Source organism: Vombatus ursinus, unplaced genomic scaffold, assembly GCF_900497805.2.
Source record: "Vombatus ursinus unplaced genomic scaffold, bare-nosed wombat genome assembly UNPS02014833.1, whole genome shotgun sequence".
NCBI classification, from domain to species: Eukaryota; Metazoa; Chordata; class Mammalia; order Diprotodontia; family Vombatidae; genus Vombatus; species Vombatus ursinus.
This window is the reverse complement of record NW_020954611.1, coordinates 3023593-3044958: the sequence shown is the minus strand read 5'-3', so window position 1 is coordinate 3044958 and position 21366 is coordinate 3023593. Positions and strand designations below refer to the sequence as shown.

General features: G+C 40.0%; 1 protein-coding gene across 5 annotated transcripts in view; it reads right to left on the bottom strand.

The window, feature by feature from the left end:
* Positions 1 to 21366, bottom strand: part of TACC2 (transforming acidic coiled-coil containing protein 2) — a 308717-nt gene that overhangs the window by 43315 nt on the left and 244036 nt on the right. For 4 of the 5 annotated variants that reach the window (XM_027839765.1, XM_027839767.1, XM_027839762.1 and 1 more), the window contains 4 exons: positions 10334 to 11651; positions 7670 to 7705; positions 5036 to 5096; positions 2291 to 2492 (listed from right to left, as the gene is read on the bottom strand). In XM_027839765.1, coding sequence (XP_027695566.1) covers positions 2291 to 2492; positions 5036 to 5096; positions 7670 to 7705; positions 10334 to 11651 — 1617 coding nt within the window. The remainder of the gene's footprint in view (positions 1 to 2290; positions 2493 to 5035; positions 5097 to 7669; positions 7706 to 10333; positions 11652 to 21366) is intronic. The other variant, XM_027839764.1, reaches the window with a different exon arrangement.

Below are 21366 nucleotides of genomic sequence, written 5' to 3'. Positions count from 1 at the left end.
ATGTGTTAAGTGACTTACAGAGGAAATTCTTTTGTATAATTCAGAGATTTCCCACAGTAAAAACCAAACTACCAAGGGGAAGCCCAGTTATTTAAGTAATCTCAAGAGGAAGCATTGTGTGATATAATTACTATTATCTCGATTTTTTGGAACATCACACCACTCAGCACATAAGCATGGTATGGTCATTAGCATTTAATTAGAATCTTGGTACTCTTTCTATTATTAGCAAAGGAGTTGGAAGGAATGCCTTCAAATGGAATAAAAATTCAAGTTTCAATACCACTGTAAGGTTCTTAACAATAATGCTCTCCTTTCTGGTACTAATTTCCAGATGGATTTTGAAATCATTTTCTAACCAAATGTTACCATTGGGGCAGTTCTTGTGTTATAAACAATAATGAGAAGTTAAAACCACCATGGAAAAAAATAGATTACCATATAACTCAATGGGCTTGTAATGTGTTAGAAGTTTAATAACATGATCAAATGATACATTTGTAAAGGGCTTAACACAGTGCCTGGCACATAGTAGGTGCTTAATAAAATACTTGGTCCATTCTCCCTTAATAAATCCAGGGGTGAAAGAGGTCTCTAGTAAGGATCTGGGAAAATCTTCTTTAAGAGTAATTAGTTCATATTTTAACAGATTTCTGACAGTCCTTTTTAAACTGGCAGAACTGTGACTTTGCCTCAGGGAACTGAATTCTCAGGGGCAGAAAAATTTAACACGCACATTCCCTTAGTAGCCTAAAAAGTCAGTATAATAATTTATCCCCCCCCACCTGCTTAAATGAATTTGTCTTACTATTTCTTTTATTATTTTCACATCATGAATTACAAAATTGATTTTTTAGGATATGATTCATGAAACCAGGGAAGAGTATCAAAATTGCTAGTTGCAGGTCTAGCTTTCAATAATGGATCACTATGGTCAAAGATTTCATCACTCCAGTCTACTAAACTGGGCTAGGTTTCAAACAGACGTCACAATCTATGTATTACTAGGACCATATTCAGATGCTCTCCATCTTGGTCAGACTTGGCAAAACTTTCATTCTAATGACCTAGCCTTGGCCAATCAAAGGTCACCTTTATACTTTTGTGAGGCATCAGGGTAGGAATAATACCCTTAAAAAGAATAATGATGACACCTTCTATATATATATATATATATACATATATATCCAACCAGACACACATATCTAGAAGCCTTTATTAAGTGCCTACTATGTGCCAGGTACTCTGCTAAGTGCTAGAAAAAGATATATATGTATGTATGTATGTATGTATGTGTATACACACACACACACACACACACACATACATATATATATAAATATATATTTGGTCCAGAGCTGTGATTTCATTAATATAGGGAACTCTTCATGTAGAAGCTCCCTTCCTTGATACAGATCAGCAACTCATTTATGTCTTAGAGAGTTATCTGGGCCACTGAGTTTAAGTAGCTTGACTATGGTCATATAGATAGTAAGTGTCAGACATAAGACTTAAACCCAGGTCTTCCTGGCTGGCCCTCTATACACTAGGCCACATTTCAAGATATGTATTACTATTCCTGTTTTATAGATAAGGAAATTAAGTCTCAGAGAAATTAATTAAGATACAATCACACATAGTTAGCTATGCCAGTATGGAACTCTCCTAAATTTTGAAAATCTGTGTCTCCAACTGGATATGTAGATATACTTTTTATTCCCTTTGGTACACTTGATGCTCATTTGAAATTAATTTTCCTTATAATCCACAAAATTAGGAAAGAGACCTGAAATCTAGGAATTTAAGAGGAAGTTGGAAAGGGCTTCCTTTTCCAAAGGATTTCCTCTGTTGTTATCAAGTATGTTTAGATTCATGCCTGGTGTGGGTTTTCAATTGTGAAGTCTGACCAGGTAATCTCAGCCTTCTTGGCTTACACACCTCAGCAGCCATGGGGGTCATTTGGAAATGCCAGGAAGCTCAGCAACACCGCCAGCTCTTTTTAGGCTGAGCCCTTCACAATCACCAGCAATGCATACAAAGAGAAGCAAAGCTCGTATCAGTTGCTGGGCTCCACCGGCCATGGTGGAATGTAGCGGTTACAGCTTTAAAAAAAGCCACCCATTATACCAAAGTGCAACTTTTGTCTCCAGGGCTCAGAAAGAACATGCAAAATGGCGGCCCAAATTACCTGGCCTCTGATTTTCTTTATGGTCCTTCATTGCCTTTTGCTCTTTTGGAGCAAGTTTTTCCAGGTTGGGGTTGGGGTTCAAATGGCCATTAATTTGCTTACCCTCTGTAGGAGAATTGAATTTGGTCTCATTTACAAAAGTTGACAAGTCAGAGGGCTGAGGGTAATCTTGCTTGTCCGAATCTAGTTCCACTGTCATACAAGTCCATTTCTGATTGGTCACTGCTAGCTTTTCCTCATCTGTTGCATGGACCACAGTAGAGATCACTGGGGGTGTTTCTGGCGTAGGCAGTGGAGTGGGATCCTGTGAAGTGCAAATAATCACCATTTTTTATTCATTCTGTTTCCCAGTCAAGAATGTCCTTTCCATCCCAGAGCTATGGGTTGAATCCTTCCATGATACATTAGCCACATTTAAATTCTTAAATTCTCCTTCCTCAATTTTTCTGACTGTTTTTTGCAGAGTATAAATCCTGATCAAAGGTCACCATTTCAGTAAAGTAAATAGACCCCATGTCATCGTAAGTTGAAATTGCCAAGCTCTTCACTGTTATTAAGGATATTATATAACTTTGAAAGCGGCTTTCTTAACTTTGTGGAGGTAGAATTTGCTTGTTTCCACTACCCACAGGAAACCTCAAATAATGCTTTAACAAATTATATACTTGTAAGACATCAACTTCCTCTGTTATTGCTAAAAGCAAACACAAAAATACAATGGTAAGTCATAGGATAATAGCTTTAGAGCTGAAAGGGACCTTCTAATCTAGCTCCCTCATTTGACAGATATGAAAATGGAGGCTGAGAAAGGCCAAGTGATCTGCCCAGGGTCCTATAAGTAGCAAGCAGAATGAGTAGGATTCAAACTCAGCTCCTCCCACTCTGAATCCAGGGCTCTTTCCTCTATACCATTATGCCTTAGAGAGCCAAGGGGATTTATGTTTCTTGAGAATATGATAGTCAGGAGGTAGAAACTCAAATAATGAGTATCTAAAGTGTAAGAAAATGAGCTACAACCCCACATTTCTTTAAGAAATTGCTTCTTTGCTCTCCCATGAAAGCACTGTTATGTGTTTTGATGCAAAAGAAACTGTGGTTAACTGTACAACTAAAGTCTTCCTAGAGATTCCCCTAAGCAGTCTTGAGCAGAGGGGTCAGACATATAGTCCTTCCCTAACCAGATTAAGATGTAACTGGGAAATGTTTAACAAAATAAATAAAAATACTATATGATATGGATAATGTTAATCTGTGGTCTTCTAAGTCAATATGAGGGGCCTGCAAGGATCTGTTTCTACTTAAGTTTGACACCACTGGTCTAAAAGTTTTCTTCTCTTTCCACAGATCACTATTATTCAAATACTCACAGTACATTCCCTTGTCTAGTCTGACCTTCACAAGTGAGAGATTTTCAAGTACTTCAAAGACTAACTGGTCAGAATAGAATATAACAAAATAGACTGCACCTGTTCCTCCAGAGGCCCAAGTAAAGTTTTCTGAAACTATCTGCTTATTCCCCGAAAGACTGATCTTCCATAATTAGAATGGACCTAAATAAAGTAAAGGGATGAGACATGAATAGAAATTGTTGTACTGTGAGCTAGAATGAAGTAAGTGGAGGGGACAGGTCAAAGAGGAAGAGGCAAGAAAGAGACAGGGATGGAAGGACCCCTTCTAGCTGTGAAATCTTGAAGGCATCCCCAGGGATTAATTCTTAAGAGCCTACACATCTGAACTGGGCGATAAAAGAAGGGAAAGATTTCAACAGTCAGAAATGTGGAGGGTCAGAGTACAGGTATAATACAAAAATGCACAGAGGCCAGAGAAGGAAGGGCAAAATTAGAAAATGGTTAGGAGTCCATAAAGGGGAGTAGTGAAGGCCTTGAATGTCAGAGTCAGGGTTTGTATTATTTCCTGTGTGCAGTAGGTAGGTAGCCAGAGAAGGTTTCTCAATAGAAGAGTGGTGGACTTGTGGATTATGAAGATTACAATGGCAGTGATGAAGGATATACTGGAGAAAGGAGAGATGGAAGGTAGGGAGAGCAATCAGGAGAGTAGTAAAACAGTCCAGAAAAGAAGCAGGTAATTGGGGCTTAAATGAGAGTGAAGGCAGCAGAATTGTGGGTCAAGGGATGGAAAGGAAAGATATCGCGTAGGCAGAATCTGTAAGGCATGGCAACTAACTGGCAAAGAAGCAAATTTCCGCTCAATTAAAAGAAAACCTCCCTAATATTGAAAATTATCCAGAAGTAAAATAGCTGGCCTTGAGACAAGGAGTGGGTGGCCGTACTACTGGAAGTCTGTAACAAGCAAAGGCTCGATGACCGTGTGTCAGGATCACGGAAGACAGTACAACTCTGCAGGAAGGGTAAGACCAGATGACCTCCGAGGTCTTCTCCATCACTGAGACTCCATGAGTCTGTCATTACGAAATGACTCAAAGCGAGCAGAGTAAAGCTTGCTCTCTGTCGTCCCTCACAATAACAATCCTGATACCCTCTCTGGGCCGTGCACATCACACAGTTTTTACAAAGCACTTGCACATCTATTATTTCATTTGAACCTCACGACAACTCTGTGAAATACACAGAGAAGGTATTATCCCCTTAGTTTTACAGTTGAGGAAACTGAGGCTGAGGTGGTGTCACAGTGTCAGAGCTGGAAGAGAAACCCATCTTTTCAGTAACTCCTCCATGCTGCTTCCTGTCCCACCCCCACCCTCCCCTGAAACTGATCCATACCAAGTGGAAAATTTACACAGGACTGACAGTAAGGGGTTAAAAATACTCATTTCAGATCTTCCCCATGAGAGCAATAAAATTATAAATATAAGAAAAATATATATACCTGTGAAGGTGGATCAGACAGAGGAGACCGTTTTGGCGACTTTTTCACCCTAAATGTATCACTGGAAACAAAATTTAAAACGTAAACACAACAAACAGAGGCACAGAGAACCCGTCGCATCAAGATACAAAGCAGACTACAACCACCATTCCTGCTAGCCCGTACTGCTCCATACTCCCATTTGCACCACACCAGCTTTACTGAAATACACCCCTCCTGAAAATAAATTGTGTTTTTAGCAACTACTGCTAATTTGTTCCCAAGGAAAAGCAACATAAAGCTGCATCAATAACAGAGGGATGCCATTTTGGAGAAGGGATCCAGAAAGTGAAGCTGATTTAGGCTAGACTTGAGCCATACTTTCAAAAAGCCATTGTTTTAGCCAATTCATGTAGTTGTCTTATAAAAGAACATCAGACCAAAGGAAGGAAGGATTGATGGGCTTGCCTTACTTTTAAAACATTCTCTCTTTAGTGGATGCGCCATTTTGGACTTCTCTGCTATTACCTTGCTTGACTTCACAATGTACCTAGGAAGGAGGTGTTATGCACTCCTTTTATAATTGGCCGGCCAGGGTAGAGCTCACAACCAGATTGCCAGGGAGCAGCAGCAGCCAGTCACAAAACTGGAAGCGAGGGCTAGCAAGTGCTTACAAAGAATATTTAGAGGATCTCCTTATCTGAAGAACTATTTCACTCTACCCACATGTACACACATATATGTATGCACAAATGTATGTAGTACATCTACACGTATATTTATATTTGTGATCTCATTTCTCTCAGAGGGAATAAGTGTGATGCCAGGGGTGTGCTAGAGCCTGCTCATAGCTTGTGAGAGGCAATTTTCAGTGTGAGCACTTACACCTTGGAAACTGGTAAACACTACAAATCAGGGTTTGATTTATTATTTTATTGATTGTCTTGACTTAATAAAGTAACAGAGAAAATGTCAATGATGCAGATGAGACTTAAAAGTATGTCATGCTTACATTTACTGATTGATTTTTTTGGAGAGCTAGTTGTTAAGCATTTATCAGCACACCACTGATCTTGACAAAAGTAGTAAGATGAACTAGATGACTTCCTTCTCAAGATCCCATACAGATCTACCGATTACACTGGGGTAGTTTCAGATTCTGGACTTCCTAGAAATTCAATTCACTAAGAACCTAGACGTGTGCAAGGCCACCCATTCACCAAAAACCTGCTATAAGATAGGTACCATGTAAGCTTAGGAGGAGGAGGTAGAGCCCAAAATTACATCTCTCAGAATACTGGGAGATGAATACAGATGAGGAAAGAGTCCAGGAAGTAGAGAATAATACATTAACATACTTGGGTATATACATATAGCTTGGGTAAATACATCAGGTCATTTTTAAGCAAGCAGAGAATCAATTTTCACATTCTGTGACAAAGCCTTAAGAAACATTATTATATATACACCTAAGGGTTGGGCTGTGATTACACAAGGGAAGCAATTGCTATATTCATCCTAATCCCTTTTTAATTCTCCCCCCTTTTCTTAGGTGTGACTTCTGGCAATCAGGCTCTTCACTTTCTTTCAACCAAAATATTCCAACAATGGCATTGTTATATTAAAAATAAAACACTATAGCAATAGCACTTTCCCTGAGAGCAATCGAAAGAAAGGTCTGTATATATACTTTTTCAGGCATAAAAATATACATATTATATATTCATATTCTTTATATCTTAAAAGTGTTTCTGAAGGATTAACGGAAGTCCCTTTAGCAGAAGACAACCAGATAAAGCAAGCATCCTCCCCCAGGGCTTTGCGTAGGGTTGCCAGGTACTTGCTTAAGATCGTGCTGGTTTTCATTATTAAGGAAGGGAAGAAAGAAAAGCTACCTCCCTCTTATCCACACCTGAGCTGTCTGATAGAGCTCTGTGGGCCAGGGCATAGCAGCAACAGCTGAGAGTTGGTCAGTTCTGCTTTTATAAAAACCCAGCATGACCATACATGGATGCCAAGGATGCATTCCAACGAACAGCCTGTCAGTGTCTTCAAAGACAAGGAGGGGAATGTATGAAGGGCTGTGGATTGCTCTAACATCCGTGCACACCATATTTAAAAAGAAAGGAAAAAAAAAGATTTCTGGCTTAAGGGCTCGGCATCTTCCAGATCTGTGAATTTTTTTTCAGTTTGAAATTACTAAAAACGTTCCAACTCTGCCCATTAGCAAGAACAAACCCTACTCAAGGAAACTATGGATTCAAATCTTGGCAGGTAGTTGTTAATTGAGCCACGGTGTTGTCCAAAGCAATCTTCCACCCATCCAATTGATGATGAAAGGAAAAAAATGCAAAGAAAAAAATAAGAGAGCAGGTTCACATGATAACATCAAATAAGGGGAGAAAAAGTTTCACTCCCAACAAGCAGGCAAGCAATTTCACTTGTGCTAATCATGACAAATAAGAAAAATGACTCCCACTAATATGAAGCCCCATGCCCCATAATTCCCCATCATGCCACAGAAATATGTATGGAACACCCATGAACTATAAATAAGGAGAGCATAGAAGCCAGAAACAAATGCGGATGAGAGATGGGGGTGAAGAGGGGAAGCCCTTTTTAGCATAAAAATCTGATTCCATTAAGTTTACTTACAACAGAGAACATACAGACATCACATCTTCTACCATCCTAAGACAAAAAAGACAAAGAAAAAGAGAGACAGACAGAAGGAACTGACAAAAAAGATAAATCTGCGGACAACTGGTTATTAATGTGTTAGGAAAAAAATCACCGTCCACTGTGGAGACCGCTGGAAAAGCTACAAACACTCAAGATTGGGGGGGGGGCCCTCTCTGGGAAGGTCTTGATTTAAGCCTTCTGGTGTTTCTCAGCAGATCTTTAGGGCATTTCCCAAGCCATAGGGTGCCTTGTGCGCACAGGAAATGACACTTGGGAGGTAGGAGTGCAAGACTGCTTAGAATAGCTCCATCTTGTTTTAGCCTGCTTTTTTTCTGCCTTTTGTGGTAGCTCCGATGCCTGGTACATAGTAGACGCTTAATAATGCATGTTGGATTGATTTGTTGACTTGGCAACACATGCCCACAAGCTATCGAGGAGATCAATAGTGGGACTAGGGATAATAAGATGATGCACAAAGAATAGGTTTTCTTTTAGCTTATGTCAATTCCATTGATCCCTTGTCCTTCCCTCTCCTCACCAAATACTCCCTTCCCCAAAAAGGAAAGAAGAGAATTGGTGTCAGGCATTTCAGATGACAAGAACATGCCTTCCTTTCATTTGCAGCTTGGGGCACAACGACTCCTAGCCTAATTCTCTGACTAATTTTCTAAAAAAAAAAGCTAAATGTTTGGGTAAACAGAGATAGGAAACATCATAATCTGTTTCCCAACTTGTTGGATTCTGCTGTGCTGCTAAAGGTGATCTCAAGGCTGTCTCCTCTTAGATCTAAATACAGTCCTGAGACATTCTGAGTCCCTCTCCAATGTTATATCCTGGCCATGGTTCAGACCTCAAACTGAGTAGGCCATCTGTTGTCTATTCAAGGCTAAGCGGGCAGATAGAGGCCAGTAGCTGTCCTTTGTTCTGTGGCTGCCCAGAGTGATGACTGGACCCCGAGGAATTGTGAAATCCTCAAAGGTTCCAGGCATGGAACCCTCCTGGAGGAAAAGGACAAGGCTTCTTAAGTGCATAACAGTACTAGATGTACATTCAATATCTTTAATAAGGTGCCAGCTGGCTTCTGAATCTGGCATACATGTCACAGTGAATTCCTCTTAGGGGCAGTGATTGGGACTGACCCTGTGATTTCAAAGATAGAGAGAACTCAAAAGATCATAGATACAGTGATAGAAAGGACCTTAGAGGCCATTGAGTACAATCCCCTTATTTTACAGGTGAAGAAACTGAGACACAGAAATGTGACTTGCCTGAGGTCACACTTCTAGGCAGTTAGGTGGCACAGAAGATAGTGTTTGACTTGGAGTCAGGGAGACTTGAGTTCAAACCTGGACTCAAGTCACTTAGTAGCTGTAAGTGGGCAAATAACTTAACTTATATCTGCCTCAGTTTCCTCATCTATAAACTGGGGATAATAAAATCTACTCCCCCCCAGGATTGTTGTGAGAATAAAATTAGATAATATTTATAAAACACTTTGCAAACCTTAAAGCACTGCATGTAAATTCTAGCTAGCTAAGAAGCTATAGTAGTAGTAATACTAGTAATAGTAGTAGTAGTAGTAGCAGCAGCAGTAGCCGCAGCAGTAGTAGTGGTAGTGGTGATGGCAGTATTACCACCACCACCACTACCACCACTACCACTACTAATCTGAGGTAGGATCTGAACCCAGGTTTCCCTGACTCCCAATCTATTCACTACACAATAAGTAATGTCTCTATAAATGCAAGACTGTCCCTTCTCTACAACTTGTAGTCTTATAGAGTTGACAAGAGAGCTCATTATATTCAGCACAAATCTAAATTTGAAGTACATAGTACTATAGTAGTTATTTTTAATGGTCTGACAGAGTTTGGCCAAGACTGTTCCTTCCTTCAAAGTTTTATTTGTTCCATTTGGACTAGGGTTTTGAACTTTTGATTGCAAAAGACTTTAGGGTAGGAAGGTGCCAAGGTGCTGGTCCTAGAAGTCCAAGGGGAAATGGTGAATTTTTTTTTTTCTGAGATCAAAGAGAGTGAATGATGTTCAACAACAGGGTCCATAACAGAGACAGTTTCTCAGCTTCTCCTCAGAGAAGAATCACTGCAAAAAAAAATATTGCTAGCATTGTACAGATAATGAATATGTTTAGGCATCCTAGTTACTAAGTCATTCCAGGAAACAAATTTATACATGGAATAGCCAAGAGGGGGCAGAGGTGAAGGTGAGAAAGTTTTTCTCCTGGAACCTGCTACACAGAGAAACTTTCTTTCTTAAAGGATCCAGTGTTTGTCCTCTATAAAGACATCACCTATCACACAGGTGAGGGTTAGGACCTCAGCCAAAAATAAATTAAATCTTAAAAACACTAGTTTATTAAGACAAAAGCTCCGGGATCCAACTTCTAAGGAATCTCTTGATGGTAGTTCTTTGATGTGCATCCTTTACATGATTGGGAAAATGCCATGACAATTGCTGCAAAGAAGAGGACAAGGTATTCTACTTGTCCAATGTCATTTCTATAATGATAGATGGTCAGGCCAAAAGCCTTCATAAATGTATCCAGGCACCAAGATGAGAATCACTCTAATATCTGCTACCTGCTCTAAAATCCTGACCCAACTCTACCCTTGAACTTACGTCTTTAGCGGTGTCTTCTTTTTCTTTGCAGGCTTGTTTAGGTTGTCTCCTTCCACTCCATTGGTTTCAACAGCATTGGCTGGGATCTCAAAAGAAGCTGGGGACTTAGAAGGTGAGCTAGAGATCTTAGAAGATGTCTTAAAAGGGTCAATAGAGTCATCACAGATGTCAGCATCAAAGTTGTACGTCTGTTGGGGCAGTTTGGGAGACTCTTGTATTTTCGTAGTGGAAGAAAAGGGGTTAAAGTTGGGATCATCCCATTTATCTATATCAAAGGTATAAGAGCCTTTGGAGATAGGGATTTCATTAGGGTCAACAGAGGACTTAGTGGGCGAGGCAGGAGCATTATCAAGTTTTTCCACCGTCTTTTTAGTCTTTGGCCTCCTAAGTGGCATTTTGGCAACTGGCTTTTTACCTATCTTTTTGGGAGGAGGGGGGTTTTCCAGTTGGTCGTCCCAACTTCCCTTATCTTCAGAATAGTCAAACTCCAGCCTTACAGAGAGCCCTTTGGCTGGGGAGTTCTCCTGACCTCCAGTGTCAGATGGCGTCACCTCCACTGCCTCTGGGGCTGTGGCCAGAGGCAATGTCTTTTTCCCAACAGGGGGTGAGTTCTGCACTTTGTTCTTGCCTGTGTTAGGTGGAATATCCCCTTCGCCACTATCAGGGTCCAGGGGATAGGCTGCTTTGGATCCAACAGTAGTCTCCAGGGAGCTCTCCTCTGACAGCTCTGGTCCTGAAGTGTCTATGTTACTCAATTCTGTTTTTGTTTCAGATGCTGGGTTTTCCTCACTGATAACAGTACTCTCTTCCACTGGGTCTTGTTGTGTTTCTTTTACCAGTGGTGTTTCTGTCGGTTTTTTGGTGGTCTGTTTCTTTTTTAAGGAAGGAGGCCTGGTTTTTTTAGTTCTCTTAAGGGTACTAGAAGCGCTGGTCGTACCTGTGCTGTACGCATCAGCTGCTACTGTCCCTGCCTCATTATTCTCCAGAGAGGCACCACCAGCACCATCAAAGTCACTAGCTTGCAAACTGAGAGATCGGGATAAGGTAGATCTGGAGACTGGGACAGAGTCTGTCGATTTTCTCCGGACATTCACTTTGGAGTCCCGATTCTTGGCATCTGAGGAGCTGGGTTCCAAGGTCTGTAAAGTATCTACCACCTCGATGTTATCAAAGTCCAAGTTGTACGTCCCGCTGCTGGCTATTGGTTTGTCCTCATCAAAGACGGTGGAGAAAGAGTGTGATGGAGGACGGAAAGGGCTTCCTTCCACTGATTCACTATGTGGCACATCTGTGATGGAAACGGTCTCAGAACATAGCCCTGTGGAAACAGAGACAAACAGGTCACACTTAAGGAGATGTTCCACATTGACTTCTCCTTTCTTTCCCTCAGCCAGAATTCTAAGTTTTCAGAGCTAGTAAGGACATTTCAAAGCAACAGCATCAGCTCAAAAGGGGATGCAGCTCTTTTTCATGGGCCCTACTGGATGCCTACTAGGTTGGGCTCCAAGATTTTGAGATTCCATTTTTCCAAGTTAATAAATGAATGATTTCAAGCAGTTCTAAAGAGAGGAAATAATGAATTGCCCACATGAAACTACAAAATATGTATCCAGCAATCTGAAAAAGTATAATTTCCTAGCTCAGATATCCCATAGCTGAATACCTAGTTATAAGAGGGAAGATACTATAAGCTTGGGGTTTCCACATTAAAACTTGGATCAAGTAACTTCTAAACAGTAATCTAGAGCCAAAGGAGTCCTTAGAAGCATCTTTCTATCTGTAGCCATGTGGATTTCTCTTTCAAATTGGGAGCACTTAACATACCTGCAATTAGCCCCAGTAGCACATAATGTGGATTAATTTTTTTTCAATTGAGGCATGATGACCTCCATTTTAGTAATGTTTTCCCTAAACTACTGAAATACTGTATGACCTTAATTTTTAAGGGGAGAATTTTATTATTTGGTTCACTATCACATAGCTTAAGACACTGAGGAACAAAATCTTGTCCTCTAAAATATAATTATATGTAAAAATGACCTTCTCTAGCCTCTCTATACTATAGACATTGGTTCTATCTTCCAATATCACCATGTTAAAGTGTTTTCCCCATACTAAAAATCCAATTTACACAAATATTAACCTTAGAGAAATCTCCAATTTTCCTCATTTAGAAAAAAAACACAAGTTTAAAATCAACAACAACAGAAAAATTATAGAATCACTGTTCTTTGCCAATGCATACCCATTTGGGGTAAAAGTAATATTGTATACTAAAAGGGGGATATCTCTATATTTTTCCATATAGTCTCAGAAAATTCTCCTAGTCTAGGCCCCTCAAAGAATGATTTAATAAGAGGGCTACAAGATAGTGTGGGAAAGAAGGAAAGCAAGGGAACAGGCTATGAAAATAACAGGCCATGAATTAACATGTTTTTGCTCAATCATGAAATATCATGAAAGCTGTATTCTTTTATACACATACATAAGATAACCTGAAGCTATAATGGTCCTCCAGCCATATGGCCTAACTTCTCTTGGGAGTGAGGATAACCACAAATTGCACTTACTATCAGTGAAAACTCTCACAGTTGAAAAGATCTGTTCTGTGCAGATGGAAAAGCTCATGGAAGAATAGCTATTAATCCAATATCTAGTAGGACAGGGTGTGAGGTTAGCAAAGAAGCTTAACAGATTCCAAATGTAACGTGATGGCTACTCAACAGTAAAAATAATGATCATTCCATTAGGACTCCAGCCCGGAAAACCCAAATAAAATGCTCCTTGTAGCCAACTCCAACTTCCACAGCTGAATTGAATTGGATAAGGTTAGCTTAAAGTGGGTTAGGATGGTCCTTGGATGCATCCAACCCTACATTGTCGGATGCAGGGGACAAACTTTGTCAGCTCTTGGCCATGCAACCTGAGACAAGGTGTATCTTCTTTAAACTTCTCACAAATTTCTCAATATTGGTGCTGGTCAAGAATACCACACCACCTCCCAAAGGTAAATATGCAGATGTACAGTCACAAGATAAAACAGAAGAAAAGAGAAGATGCTCACAGGAGAATCAACAATCCAATGTGGAGTATATCTTTGGCTGTATCAACACAACATGAGAAAAAAAATGGTCAATTCAGACAGTTCAGTAATAAAAAACAGACTCCCAAAATCAAGCTAGTGGTTTAGTATTGTATATATCAATCTACTGGATGTTTACATGACTCCTACCCAAAAGAAATATATAACCTAGTTCATGGAGATAACACGGACCCAACCTATACCTAAATATCTGAAACAACTAGAGAACAAGCCCACAGAAATGCATAGTGATGCCTCAGTTTTATAGAATGGTTGGTTGGATGGTGGATTCTGGATACATAATTTTTCCTTTCTGTTAATCACTAAAAGTTTTAAAAAAAATAAAATAGCATTTTTTCTAAAACTCCATTATATATTTCTTTGTCTTAGCAGAGAATATGCTGAACATAATGTACCCTTTTCTAAATGTCTCACAATCATTATTATGAATAGTGATACTTGTATTTGCCTGTAATAGCAATGCCCTCGGGGGCTACTGAAAAGCATGACTCAATTTGTCTTGATACTGAAATGCTCTGCTGGCCTAGTGGATGTTTCTTTTGTCTCTATCACCATAGTTACTCATTTTTAGCAGTCATTTCTTACTTTGCTCAGTGGGTCTGCTGCTCACTTCCTTATTCCATGCTACCTGGTACCACCATTGGTCCAATCATCCAGGAAGCTTAAAGTTATCTCTGACTCTTTTCTTTCCCTCATTTCCTCCCCCAGGTGAGATTGATCTTTTCTGCCTATTGAGTAAGCAGCCTTTCCCTCTGTCACACTCTTCCCTCTTGTCTACTGTTTTCTCTATTGTATATTTTCTCCTTGTCCTGCTTTTTGTATCAGCTTTTCACCACCTGCAGCCATAGCTGGCCAATGAAAGTCCCTTCCTTGTGGTCAGTGATTCCAGCGCTCATCGAGTCATTTTCACATCTTGGCTTAATTTCAGCTATTTCTGTCACTGATTTGAACAGCCATTCCTCTGAGTTTGTTGTAGCTGTTCTGTGTCACTAAGGGTTCAGCAATAAAAATGACCACTAAGTAAAAGAAGTGTTACTGAATGCCCTGCATAGCATGGTGCTGACTTAATACCTAAGCATGGTTAAGTCTACAGTTAAGTTCTGGAAATCTCTGATTCCATGATCCAGTTTTGTTAGGATCAGTATAAGCATCACCTTAACTTTAGAAGTGCAGATTCTAATCACTGAAAACTTTTATCTCCAGATAATGTTTTTTATTCAATGTTACTCTTCTGAGAAGATGCATATTATACCTAGATTTGTTGAGAAGAGCTTTGAGAGCTAAGAATCTATTGAATATTACATAGATATTTGCCTTATGTTGTATAAAAAAAACTTGTTCTACATTATAGGAATTCTAAGAGGGAGAGTCATTAACTTTATCTTAGCGTTTCTGATGCCTCCTCTTCTTTCAAGGCTCAGCTCAAGTAACACTTCCTCCAAAAAACCTTTACTAATCCCGACTCTTCCTCCATCCTTAGAATGTGAGCTCCATGTTTGTTTTGTTTTTTGCTTTTGATTGTATCTTAGCCCTTGGGATAGTGCCTGGCACGTGGTAAGTATTTAATAAATGCTTATGGACTACCAGACTCAGCTCAAAGTCTTTTCTCACCTCTTCAAATGTGACTAGAGAATTTCATCTGGAACTCTGTTTTGATCCCATCACATCCTAATTTATACTGTATCTCTCTCTGTGCAGCTCACATCCCTCACTTCCTTCCAGAAGAATGGAAGCTTCTTGAGAATAGGGACTATGATATGTTTTATTTCAGTATCCCTAGCACCTAGGACAGTGTCTTTATATAGTAAGCATGTAATAAATATTTGTCTTTGAATTTGAATTTTGTTGTTGTTCAGTCATTTCAGTTGTTTCTGACTCTTTGAGACTCCATTTGAGGTTTTCCTTTCAAAGATACTGGAGTGGTTTGCCATTTCCTTCTCCAGCTCATTTTATAGATGAGGAACTGAAGCAAATAGGGTTAAGTGACTTGCCCAGAGTCACACAGCTAATAAGTGTCTGAGGCTGGATCTGAATTCACAAAGATGAGTCTTCCTGACGCCAGGCCTGAAACTCTATCCACTGCACAACCTAGAGGCCCCTAGCTGATTCTGAACAATCAAGATAAATTCTCATTTACATTATTACAAGCTGGCTTTACTATGCCTCAAGGTTGAGTATTTATCACTTCTATAATAAACAGCTAGAAAAATCTAGTTCATGTTTATTAAAGTATTTTGAAGATATGCTTAAATTCACCTTAATTATTGATTTCCCTTAGAACTTTTGTTTCTTCAGGGATAACGAAAGGAACATTAATGAATTCAAACCTTCAAGCCTTCTTCCTCCCTCTCCCAATTCTAAATCCAACCCTAAATCACTGAATCAATCAACTGACCAGCAACAAAATAATAAGCATCTATTGTATATACCTACAGAGAAATACAAAAGTATTAGGACCCATTTCTTGCCCTTCTAGACTTTATAATCTAATTAGGGGCAGGGACAAATTATTCATTTGAAAGGATTAGAGAAATATTAAATGCTAAACTGTGTGCTACTAATTAAAAGTGAACTGGGGATTTTTGAAAGGGAGACTTAAAAAGAATCAGTCAATTTTAGAAGAGATGTGAGAAGACAGGCAAACCAACAGAGTGGAGGTGGAGTTGTGAATTAGTCTAATCATTTGGGAAAACAATTGATAATTATGTGAGAAAATTCACTAAATTTTTCATGCTTTTTGACCCAGACATCCCACTACTTGAAATATATCCCAATGAGGTCAACGACGGAAAGAAACAAAGGCCCCATGTATACTCATTTGCTCTGACATAATGAAAAAAAAAACCACCTGGAAACACAGAGCCTGCATATCAATCAAGGAATGGCTAAACAAATTGTACTATACGACTGTAAGGGAATATTATTGTGCCATAAAACTGATGAATATTAGGAATTCAGAAAAACATGGGGAAATTGATACAAAGCGATTCAGAGAAAACAGAACCAAGAAGATAAAACGTACAACAATTACAATAATGTAAAGGAAACACTAAAAAGCAAAAGAACTCAAATTAATCGCAATGAATTCTGTGGGTTCCAAAGGGCAAAGGATAAAACCCATATCTCCCCTCTCAGAATAAAGGTGGGAGACCACAAGTGCAGAATGTTGCATGTGCTATCACATTTTGGGGGTTCCATCGGTTCTGTTTAACTGTCTTTTCCCCTCTCTACCAAGGAAGATTCAATGAAGGGAATATATTAGGAAATGGTGAAGATAAAAAAAAAAATCCAAAAGATTATCAAATTTTAAAGGGAAGGAAATAAAATTGAGTTAATGAGAAAAATAAAAACTGCATGAAAAGAGAGAACAATGGAGGAAGCAGGTTTGGAACAAGGCCTTTAAGACAACATTTCATAGAAAAACTGAATCTTGGATTTGAAAGCAACCTTTAGAAGTCATCTGGTCCAACCCATTCCTGAAAAAAAGTCCTCAACAACATCCCCAACAAAGAGTCATCCACTCTTTGCTTTGAGACCTACAGTGCGGGGGAACTCATTGCCTCCAGAGGTAACCCATTCCACACTTTAAGTTGATCCTTACATCAAGTTAAAATTTGTTTCAATTAAAGTCTTACCTATTGCTCCAAGTTCTGCCCTATGGAGGTAAGCCAATTTACCACAGGCTGTAATTACCACAGGAGGCATTACTAGGCCTCAAGGTGGAGCATTTATCATTTCTACAATAAACAGCTGGAAAGATCTGGCTCATATTTATTAAAGTGTTTTGAAGATATGCTTAAATTCACTTTTCCACACCACAACCTATCAAATTCTTGAAAACAGCTATACCATACCCCTTTTATCTTCTCTACTCCAGCTTAAATGTCCCAAGTCAACGCTCACGTGGCACATTCTCCAGGCTCTTTACCAGAGGTGGGGAACCTGTGGCATTGGGTCCTTCTAGGTCCTCGAGTGCGACCTTTTGACCCAGTCCAAGTTTTACAGAACAAATCCTTTTATTAAGGGGGATTTGTTCTGTGAAGTTTGGATTCAGTCAAAGGGCTGCACTTGAGGACTTAGAGACTACATGGGGACTCAAGGCTGCAGGTTCCCCACCCCAGCTCTTTATCATCCTGGTTGGCCTTTTATGGATGTTCTCCATTTCTATGTAAGGGTAAAAGCATTTATTAAGCCCCTACTATGTGCCAGGCATTGTGCTAGGTCTTTGCAAATGTCATCTCATTTGATCCTCATAACAACCCTGACAAGCAGGTGCTATCATTACCCCCATTATAGTTGAGGAAACTGAGGGAAACAGGTTAAGTGACTTGAACACAGAGGTAGGTGCTATTATTATCCCCATTTTACAGTTGAAGAAACTGAGGCAGGTGGTGAGTAAATGATTTGCCAAGGGACATACAGCTAATGAGCTTCTGAGGCTGGATTTGAAATCAGGTCTTCCTGACTCCAGGCCCAGTACTTCATCTATTGAGCGATCTACCTGCCTTTGGCTATGTCCTCTCTAAAATGTGGTGTCCTAAACTGGATTTAACACTCCAGGGATGGTCAGACCAAGGCAAGGCACTGCTGTATGATCACCTTTCCCACACTGGCAGCTACGCTTCTGTTAATGCAGTCAAATATTGCATTAGCATTCCCAAACTCTGGAATCTACTGACTCATATTGAGCTTGCAAGCTACTCTTAACTCTCCAGATCATCTTCAGACACACTGTTATCTAGCCATGCCTCCCATGTTTTATTTGTGAAGCTGAGATGTTTCTTTTTTTAACTTAAGCTAAGACTTTTTGATTTATCCCTACTAAATTTCATCTTATTTTATTCAGCGCAATGTTCCAACTTGTCGAGGTCATCACTGACATCTAGTTTTTTACCCACCTCTCCCAGCTGTGCCTCATCAGTAAACCTGATAAACATGCCATCTAAGCCTTGATCGAATCATTGAAAAAAAGATCAGTATCTCAGGGCCAAGCTCAGAGCCCTGGGACACTCCACTATGGAACTCCCTTCTAAGTGATACAGAACCACACACCAATCACTACGCTTTGGGTCTGACTGTTTAGACCAGGAGTGTGAAGTTTGGATTCAAAGGGATGCACTTGAGGACCTTGAGGGCCACATGTGGCCTCGAGGCTACAGGTTCCCGACATTTGTGAGTCCACATAAAGGCACCAGCATCTAGTCCATATCTATCCATCTTTTCTACAAGAATAGCATGAGAGACTTCATCAAATGCTTTGCTACTGTATCAACAGCATTCCCTGACCTGTCACTTTAGTAACCCTGTCTAAAAAGGAAATGAGGTTAGGCTGGTAAGGTTTGTTCTTGTTGAAACCATGCAGGTTTTCTCTGATTGAGGCTTCTATTTTCTAGATATTCACTCACTGCCTTTTTAATAACATATTTTATAGTTCTGCCAAGAATTGGAGTCAACTCACTGGCTTACAATTTGCAAGCTCTGTTCTTTCTCATTTTATTTCTCCTGTCCTCTCTTTCTTCTTTCTCTCTTTTTCTTTCCTTTCTTTTTCTTTTCTCCTTACCTTCCTTCCTTCTTCCTTCCTTCCTTCCTTCTCCTTTCATAGGACATTTGCCTCTAACATTTGTTGTCTAGACAGGCAAGCAGCAGGAGGGAGAGTATATTAGTGAAAAGAACATTAGCAAAGGTAAGAAAGAAAAAATGAGCAGTCATGGGATGGTGATCAGACAGAGAGGAAACACACGAGCCAAGAAGCTATATGCACACTTTTTTCCAGCCAGAATGGACTGTTCTCTGCAACCCAAAGATGAACCACATTCTCAAACACCTTTTCCTTTGCTTACCTTGCTTCAGAAGCCTGGAGGGCCTTTTTTGCCTACTGAAGTATTAATTCAATTCAGATTGCTATTTCCTGACAAAGCTTTCCCTCAAGCCTAGACCTCATATATGAATGAAAGAATGAGCATTTATCAAGAGTCTATTATGTGCCAAGCACTGGGGACACAAATACGAAGGGAGACAGCCTTTGCCCTAGGGAGCTTTCACTGTCATATGCAGAGACCACACTTATGGAGGGGGGTGGTCAGGGAAAGGAGTTCTGGTCTGGGAAGCCAGAGGGGCTGGGATTGGAGCCACAGGGAAAGCAGCTGACTGTCATGCCCTTTCCAGAGATCACTGTCATACTGATTTTAGTAATGTTCCCTTATAGCAAGAGGTGAAAAGATGGGAGTTTGGGCATGGGAATAAGGAAAAATAAACCACATATAGTGACAGGACAAATTTCCTATAGTGGGTGATTGGATGGGATAGGAAACAAGGTCTGGGGATGGCTAGATTGACTAGGTATGTGAATTTGTACTTACCAATCAGACAGTTGAGCCCCAGGGGGGAGTTCCAAATCTGAACGAATTTGGGGAGGAGATGGGGAAGGGTGGTCTCTGAAGGTCAAATCCAGGGGGTAGCATCTCATTTTGCACCTCATCTGTGTTTCTTTTTCTAAGATTGTAAACTCTACAATTTGGCTTGATCTCAGGAACAAGATGCCCTTCCCAGGATTAATTGATCACCAGAAATCTCCTCCTCCTGCTGTTTTCCTCAGCCTTGGATACACTCAAAACCTTCCCAACTTCCAGAGTCTCCTTTTCCGTCTGACTGGAGGGTTGGAGGGCTGGAAGGCAGAGCACTAAACTCTACCCAAAGCCTTCTTTTAGAGGGAGCAGAACCTGGACTTCACAGATCACTGCTCTTTGCCTCTGCAACTTTGCTTGCTCTCAACTCCAGAGAACAAGATGCCCCAAGTCAGATGCCACTGGCCTGTCTTGTATGTTGTCTTACCCCATTAGACTGTAAGCTCCTTGAAGGCAGGGGCAGATATGGTCTTTCTTTTCTTCTTTGTATTCCCAGCATTTAGCACAGTGCCTGGCACACAGTAGGCACTTAATAAGTATTTATTGGATTGAATTTTTTCCCAATGTCTAGCAAGGTGCTTAATAAATGTTTATTGAAAAAGATAGAAAAATAAAATGTGACTGAGGATTTTAGTCCATTAAGCCAGACAGGTGAAGAGACATGAAGGAAGCATGTAGAGCCCCCTGAAAGTGAAGCAGCAGCACACTTCTGAATCACACAGTGCTTAGCAGATATTATACTTAGCCATCTGTTCATTTTTTCCCCCAAGAACAAAATGCTGCTCAGCGCCTTGCCATGATTTTCTTGTCTGGACCTGACATCCACTAATTAAATCATCATATACTACAAAACACATTTTAAATGTGTTACTAGCAATGCTAGGAGGATGTCACTTTAAATGCTTCATTTCGGTGTGATAATGACCTATTAATATTTTGTTTAGATGAAACATGTAAAAATAACTAGTAATTTACATAGGACTTTAAGGTTTGCAAAGTGCTTTACCTATCATTAACCCATTTGATTCTCATGACAAATGAACCCAGGGATGTAGGTGTTACTAATAGTCCCATTTTACAGATGAGGAAATTGAGGTTGAGAAAGTTAAGTGGCTTGCCCAGGGTCACACAGCTAGTGAAAGTATCTGAGGCAGAAATGGAATCTTCCTAACTAGAAACTGTATCCACTACGCCACCTGGCTTCCCCTATAAGAAAATGTCCTTAGAGAAATGGAAATTTAAACTGCGGCGTTCTAAGTGTAATTCTAAATAAGAATGTCAGAGTTAGATCCCCAATTTCTTATCAATACTCTCAACAAACACCCATATATATTTATTTCATTTCTTTGTATCAGCACAGTGCCTGGCAGAGGCTTAACAAATACTTACTGAATGATTGAATTAATGAATGATGCAGCTTCCCCCAGTATAAAATAAAGTACCAACTATGTGCCAGGTACTATGCTAGATTCTGAGTCTACACACACACACACACACACACACACACACACACACACACACACACA